The following is a 7,741-nucleotide window of genomic DNA, read 5'->3' as shown; positions in this document are numbered from 1 at the left end:
TTTTTTACTTTTCTTTTTAATATTAAATTTGTTCTTCAATTATATCAGTTAATCATATTTTAAGATCTGGATTATCTTTAAGCTAATTTTTCAACGATTTGTGTCATACCTTTTCAAATAAAAAAAAAATGCAAAGAAACAACTTATGCGTTTACGGATATTCGCAGTACTTCGAAAAAAACAAGAGAAGGAAAAAGTAGCCTTTTGAACACCCTACAATGTTACCATCACCATTGTTAGAATTTTCATGGAAAATCTAAAACTCAAGCTGTGAGTAGTTTTTATTTTATTCGTAAAAACAGCATTTAAATTAATAAAGAAAGGGTTTTCACTCAAAAAGAGCCACGACGAAAGGAACGGAAAAACATTAATGAATATTAAAAAATGACATTAAAAATTAAAATACTTTTTCTTTACATGACACGCGGTACAAAAAAAAATAAATATAAGAATGTTTTTTTTAACTGAAAAAGAATCATTAAGGTTGTCAATTATTTTTAGTTAAAACTTTTAGGTTTCCTTTTAATCGTAAAAAATAAGATTGAAAACAAAAATTATTTTATGAAAAAATAACACATTTTTTAAATGATACACATTTTTAGGGTAGCTGATTACCTTTGACTAACCATACATTAATTTTAGAAGAAACCAATTAATTATTTTATTATAATTAGTTTTTGGAATATTGCACTTAATTATTAATTTTATCCTATGTTTTCAAAGATTTTCATGAACAGAGTTATCACAAGATTCTTAAATATACTTTTTATTGTGTTATCAATTGTTAATTAAAAAAATATATTTTAATAGTTTTATTTTTATAGAATAGCGTGATTCAAGAAAAATTTAGTTTTGCTTAAATTCCTGTTTAAGCTTTCGTTTTTAAATCTTCAGGTTTAAATTGATTAATTTTGACAATCTACTGTCCTAATTTTTCCTTGAGCAATCGTCTGTTTTCTCTGACATTCAAATAGCAGCATCTTATTATTGTAATCTTATTAACATTGGACCTTTTATAAACAGAGTAAAAAATATTTCAGATACAACTTAGAGCTTTGAACTTTATTTATTAATGTTAAATAAAATAAAATCATTTTTCTGCCATAAAAGATGACTTCTTCAACAAATATTTAAATTTTCAACAAAATTATTTATTTTTCAAAATATAAAAATTAATTATCAACAAGATGTGAAAAATTTAATACTTCAAGAACAATTAAAATAAAAGTTCATTATTGAAAAATTAATTTTAAAATCAATCAGACAAATTTTAGTGAAAAAATTAATTTGCAATAAAGTAGTTACATTTTCAAGCGAGAAATAAACCTTCAGTATAGAAAAACAAATTTGAAATTTGAAAATGGTTGGTTTTCAAACAAAATCGTGCAGCTTTAAACCCAAGAGATAAATTTTCAACTAAAAATATAAATCATCAACAAAAACTTGTTTCTTAACAAACTATATGAATCAAAATTTCCAACCAAATAGATGAGCCCTCATGCAAAGTAGATTGACTTTTAACCAAACAGTTGCAATTCTATCCGAAAAAGATGAAATTTTGACGGAAATAGATGAATTTTTAAATTAGAAAGATGTTATTTCCAAACAATAGTTCAACTTTTGCAAAACATTTGAATATTAAACGAAAAGATATTAGCTTTTCACAAAATTGTTTAATGTTTAACGAGACATAGTTGATTTTTTTACTTAAAAGTATTAATTTTTAACAAAATTGTTGAATTTTAATATGGCAGCTGCATTCTTAACCAAGAAAGATGCAGCTAACGCCAAATTTCAGGAATATATAAAACTCATATCTATCACAGATGCATTTGTTGATCCTTTAAATTTATGTTTTCATACACTTTCGGATAACATTTGACTTAACAAAAACATTATTTTAGGGGGTTCAATAATTTGATTCTGGTCAATAGTCTCATTCTCTAAAATGTTCAACATTTTTAAAATATCCATACAATAAATTGAATTAAAGCGAATTATAGAAGACAGTAAATTCGATTTTTTTATGTTTCGTATTAAATTGATATTTCATTAAATGCTTCTTCTGAATTGTACCTAAATAATTTTTTCGGTTCAAATATAATCTTACCTGCTGGTAAATGTTGTCCTGAGACTCATAAAGTAGGAATGAAAATATTGACAGGAAAAGTGCAGTGCATTTATTTCCCCAGAAGAACCACATATTCTATCAATACCATAAAACTAAAACAGATTAATTTTTTTAATAATTGCTTACGTTATTTTTTTCACTTACAACTTTTGTACATACAGTTTGAATAAAATAAAAACCTTTATCGCGTCGAAATCCCAAAGAGAACACTGTGTTGCGGTAATGAATGAATATCTTGCAATGAAAAACACAAAACGAAAAGTGAGACAGTTCGAGCAAATTCTTTTAAGAAACTTTTAATGTTTCAATATTAACTTCCGTGATTCATGCATTGCTAAAAAGATCACGATTTTATGATATTGACCTTGCTTATTTTGAAATGAAAGAAATTGTATAGCCGCATCGTAAGTACGAAATTATTTTATTTTGAAAAAATTCTTTATGACATAGAATGTCGATAGACGTATTTTTCTTTCCTTTATCACAAAATTAAATGACTATATGCATGCCACCTTGATAAAAAAGTTTTAGTACTTTATTTTTAAAATGAAAAATACAAGTTTATTCATCATAATCGATATTGTCGCCTTCAAAGTACTCCCCGCGGACTGCGGCGCACATGTGCCAGCGCTTGATCAAATCCCCGAAACATTTTTTATAATGGGTTTGCAGTATAGCCATCAGAACCATCTTCGATTTTACTATGATCTCATCTGGGGTGATGTAACACGTTTCCCGGAGCGGTTTCTTGAGTCGACCAAATAGGAAAGAGTCGCAAGAAGCCAAATTAGGCGAATTCGGTGGTTGTTGGATGGTATTCGTTTCGTTTTTAGCCAAATTTTCACCGTTAACGACGGCATTGTGCGGCGGGGCCGACATTTTTTTTGGGTGAAAAATCGAAACCACACACAAAGATAGATCTACACAATACGGCGTCACTTCAACAATGTCAAGCTATCAAGCTGAAAATCTGAAAGTACTTCAATGACACTTCTACAAACACAACAAAAAAATGAGAATTGAAAACGTCCGAATGAGAGCGCCACACGGTGGCGAGTCCCAAAACATTTTAATCAAGGGGATACATACACCTGCCTATTCATTGCAGCTTCTTCAGCAATTTCTGGTGAAAAACGACCTTACACATTGTCGGCAGCCTGGCTTCAGTCTTTTTACGGACTGCTTACCAAAATTTGCTAATGGATTGCATCACTGGCGCCTTAAGAAGCTTTGAAATTGCTTCTAAACATACTTTTACCGATAGTTTAAAGTTTCTTTAAGTAATATACATGAGCATCCATATGAAAAAGGCCCTGAATAAATACAAATGTTTATGCAAGCGATTTTTTTACTTTCAGGTTGAAATTAATTATTTAGCAAATCATTGTTTTTTACTATTTCTTTAACCTTAATTTCGTCAAAATTTCGCCCTATTATAATTAATTTTAATGTACAGAATTCACAAAAATAAAACCAAATCTCAAACGAACAGATTTGTACAACCCCCATACAATTTTCCTATAGTCGTTTGAAAAAGGATCTTCTTTATAAAAAAATTTATTGAGAAAGAAAAAAACTTCGTTGAACAAGAATAAAAAAGGAAGAAAAATTAGAATAGGGTTTTCTTTTAGCCCCTAAGAGTCCAGATACTAGAATTTTAATAAAAATCACTAACAATGGTCGAAATTCTGCAGATGATTAAACATTAAAATAAATAAACAATAAAATACTCACAATCTTTGTCATGATTGCTTGCAAAATCCTTATTTCATGCATTCGGAAATTTCATTTCAAATTTATTTGCCACAAATATTAACTACGTTAATAATTATTTTTTCTTTCGGATTAGTAAGAAAAAATATTTTCTACAACACGAAATATTTATTTCAAATATTTAAGTATTGATGAAAAGGACTTGTCTTCTCATACTCTTACTCACGACATGAATTTGAACAAATATATTCACTTAAGGCCATGTGACGAGTGGGTCACGTGACCAAATTCCTACCTTACCATCACCTTTCTTATATCCCAACTTATTTTTACACGAAGCGCCACATCGAGATGAAAATTTGAGATAAAAAAGAATAAGCACTAAGAAAGGTAGGTCTGGTCCTAAACTTTAATAATTATTAAAAAAGCAAAAAAATTATTTACAACAAAAAACTTTTTTCATAATTATAAAACTTTAGGACCAGACACTCCATTCTTATTGCTGCTGGTTACATATGCTAAATTTTCAATTCGATGGGGCGTTTCGTGTGAATATAAGTTGGGAAATAAAAAAATCGGCGTTAAGGTAGGAATCTGGTCACGTGACCTACTCATCACATGGCCTTAAGCAGTCACTGTTGAAATCATTCGATTAAAAAGCTGACTTTGAGAATATTATAATGATTATTATTTTATTATTTTTTTTTACTTTTTTTAAAGCAGAATTTCTCGTAAAAAAATTATAAAGAATATTTTTGGCATAATAAAAAATTTAAGAGATGAATTTTACCAAATTTAACCATTAAAATACAATAACATTATTAGAACAACGAATAATCACTTTAATTTTCATTATAGAAATTTATTATTTATTATTTATATTATTTATTATTTTTATTTACGTAATTAACACTACCAAGAATCGATGTTTAATACTTCTCATTTTTCCGATAACACTGATCCTTAGAATATACCACGAAATCAATATTTATTCGTAATGAAGCTCTTCAGGCTATTTTTCTATGGTATAAAATTTTAAATATTACAGTTTTAGATTCAAAAACTTGACTAGCTTAAAACGCAGTCATCTTTCACTTTTCCTACAAAAAATTACAGAAATAAAAATCTCAACGAAAATACTGTGCATATATATTTCCATATTTGGAAAGTTACTTATTTGTTGATTTTTATTTCCAATCCCTTTCTCTAATTGCAAAAAGGCAAACATATTTTTAAAATTATTTAAAAAACATTAAATACATTATTTTTGCTAGAAATCTTCTCGTGATGATGAAACAAAATAAGACGAAATAGAATAAAACTAGATTAAGTCGAAAATAAGCCAGAATTATCATGTACCGGCTTATTTGACTTAAAGGAAATAACTTTTTAAACGTATATTTTTTCAGTTTGAAAATAAATAACTTACTTAATAACCATGTTTTCCAGTTGACTAAAAACTTAATGTGGCCATAGATATTTTTAACCAATCAATTTTCCTACAATTTTATCAGAAACTGAGAAATTAAAAAAATTGATTCAAAATTTTACAGATTTTATTTTTCCAATTTGGGAAATTTTTGAAACTATTCTTCTAAAGAATTAAATTAAAATTTTTTCATTATTTTCCAACCATTTAAAATAAATAAAAGATTCTAAATTTTTCTTTCGGAATCTTCAAACATTAACGCTTCGTTTTAATTATTTTAAAATATTTATAAAATTTTAAATTATTCTGAAATCATTTCAACCCTTCTAGATATACCTTCAACTTTCTATAATTTTTTTAAATTAATAATTGAGTTCGCATTTTTCACATTTTAATGAAAATTAAATTTTTTTGTTATTGTCGACAATCAATACAATCTTTTCATTATTACGATAAAATCTTTTTATTATTTTGTGACCTTTTAAAATGTTTAAAAAGTTTCTTAATCTTTTTTAGTTGAAAATAGATTTTTGTGATTGAAGATATATTATTTTAGTGAAATAATAATTTCTTTGGTTCAAAGTTTTGTTACGTTGAAAATTGGTTTTTATTCTTTTAAAAATAAATTTTTGAACTGCAAATGTAACTATTCCATTTGTGCTTGATCATTTGTCTTTTTTAGTTGTAAATTAAAATATTTTGGTAGAAAATTTATATCTTGGGGTTACAAATTAAACTTGTTTGCAAAAAATTCGTCTTTTTAGATTGGAAATTTAACATTTTGGCTGAATTTTTTTTTTTATTGAATAAAAACGTAAGTCCCAGAAGTTGAAGGTATAAGCCATTAATATAAAAATATTAGTTTTAAAAGGAAGAATACTTATTTAAAAAATTTGTTGAATTTAGTTTTGTTAAATTTTTTCGACACTTGAGAAAACTCAATTTTATGTTTCGCTACCTGTTTAAAATTTCTGAAGTTACATTTTTAAAATAACACATTTGAAATTTAGTTCCTGAAAATCCTTTTTTAATTCAAATAAAATATCTTTAAAACCTTTATAATTTCATGATTTTAAATATGATATTTATAAATTATTAAGTGCTCTATTAATGAAATGTTTTATTATGCATTGTAGTCATTATTATGAGTTATTTCATTCTAGGCATTAATTTTAAAATTCGTGTGCACTGCGACAAAAATTTAAACAAATAATTTGAGTTATTATTACAAATTTCCAACATAAAAATTTTTAAGACAAACAGATATATTTTTAAAACCTAAATATTGAATTCCTGAACTCTAGTTATATCAGAATATGTTAAAAAATTGAACTTCACAAAATTTTTGTCGTTACAAAGTCTCCTTTATAAGGAGACAATTTTGAATAATTTTATTTAAAAATGTTCGAAATTCGCAAAACAGAGATGGACATAAGGGTAGAAAAACTACAGCCATGTTTATTTCAATGATCCATTAAAACCCTTTTTATTTACCTATCTAATTACACTAAACCTTGAAAGTAAAGGGTGTCTTGAGTAGAAATGATTCTTTTTGTACGAAAATATCGATCTTAACGCAAGTAACTTATTTTGTGTTTCACGAAACACAATTTTCACATTCGTGAAAGAAATATTCGTATCATAAAATTCAAGTAAACAAAGCATATTTATGTTTATACCAATGTCCTTTTACCATATCACTCGCTTTTTCGGCAATCATAATAACAGGAGCATTAGTGTTTCCTCTAACAACATCCGGCATGACAGAAGCATCAATTACTCTTAAATTTTTAATACCACGAACACGTAATGTAGGATCAACAACAGCTTCTGGATCTTCGTTAGGACCCATTTTGCAAGTCCCAGCAGGATGATATAAAGTTTGAGTATATTGTCTTATTACACATATCCAATATGCTTCAGTATTGAATTGGAATGCAGCACAAGCAGGCAAAGGTGTTTCATTTAGCCTGAAGTTATTTTGCTTAAACGCTGGAGTATTAAATAATCCAAGGCTAATTCGGACACCTTCAAGCATTACTTTCATGTCTAAATCCGCTGTGAAATATCTTGCTTTAATTACAGGTGCACCCCATATTGGATCAGTGTCATTGAGTTTAATAAAACCCCTACTTTTTGGTTTTAATAGAGTTGGCAAAATAAAAAATTGATTGTAATAAACAGGATTGCCACCATCAGCTAGAAAATGTAATTGCATATCCGGTACTCTCGTACTTGTTGCATACCTGGTTCTAAAAAAAGCAGTAATAGTAGAGACACCTGTTGTAGAATATGGACCTCTATGCGTTGAGAGATAATAATTCAAATCATCTAGCCTTTGTGGGCAAAAAGGACTTCCGTCTCTAACCTGGCAAGGTATTCCCTTGACAGTCACGTGATCTTGAAGATTATGACCGACAGCTAAATTTTGTATTACATGGATACCATGTTTCTGAAGCTCATAAGAT

General features: G+C 27.5%; 3 protein-coding genes across 3 annotated transcripts in view; all 3 read right to left on the bottom strand.

Moving 5' to 3' along the window:
- The window catches only part of LOC117170850 (glucose dehydrogenase [FAD, quinone]-like), a 5,711-nt gene extending 3,508 nt beyond the window's left edge, over positions 1-2,203 (bottom strand). The window contains exon 1 of the mRNA XM_033357894.1: positions 2,111-2,203. Coding sequence (XP_033213785.1) covers positions 2,111-2,203 — 93 coding nt within the window. The remainder of the gene's footprint in view (positions 1-2,110) is intronic.
- A 489-nt stretch (positions 2,204-2,692) lies between these two features.
- LOC117170849 lies at positions 2,693-3,010 on the bottom strand. Its single transcript, XM_033357893.1, has one exon. It carries the CDS (start codon positions 3,008-3,010, stop codon positions 2,693-2,695), a length of 318 nt encoding a protein of 105 aa, XP_033213784.1.
- Positions 3,011-6,921: 3,911 nt separating this feature from the next.
- Positions 6,922-7,741, bottom strand: part of LOC117170848 (glucose dehydrogenase [FAD, quinone]-like) — an 8,951-nt gene continuing 8,131 nt past the window's right edge. The window contains exon 3 of the mRNA XM_033357892.1: positions 6,922-7,725. Within this exon, the coding sequence (XP_033213783.1) occupies positions 6,922-7,725 (804 nt within the window). The remainder of the gene's footprint in view (positions 7,726-7,741) is intronic.

Source organism: Belonocnema kinseyi, chromosome 4 (genome assembly GCF_010883055.1).
Source record: "Belonocnema kinseyi isolate 2016_QV_RU_SX_M_011 chromosome 4, B_treatae_v1, whole genome shotgun sequence".
NCBI lineage: Eukaryota > Metazoa > Arthropoda > Insecta > Hymenoptera > Cynipidae > Belonocnema > Belonocnema kinseyi.
The sequence above is the reverse complement of the archived record's forward strand: the minus strand, read 5'-3'. Positions and strand labels throughout refer to the sequence as shown.

Bases quoted from the DNA above. Each gene is read 5' to 3' on its own strand.
- LOC117170849 (XM_033357893.1), bottom strand. From the start codon at position 3,010: ATGTCGGCCCCGCCGCACAATGCCGTCGTTAACGGTGAAAATTTGGCT.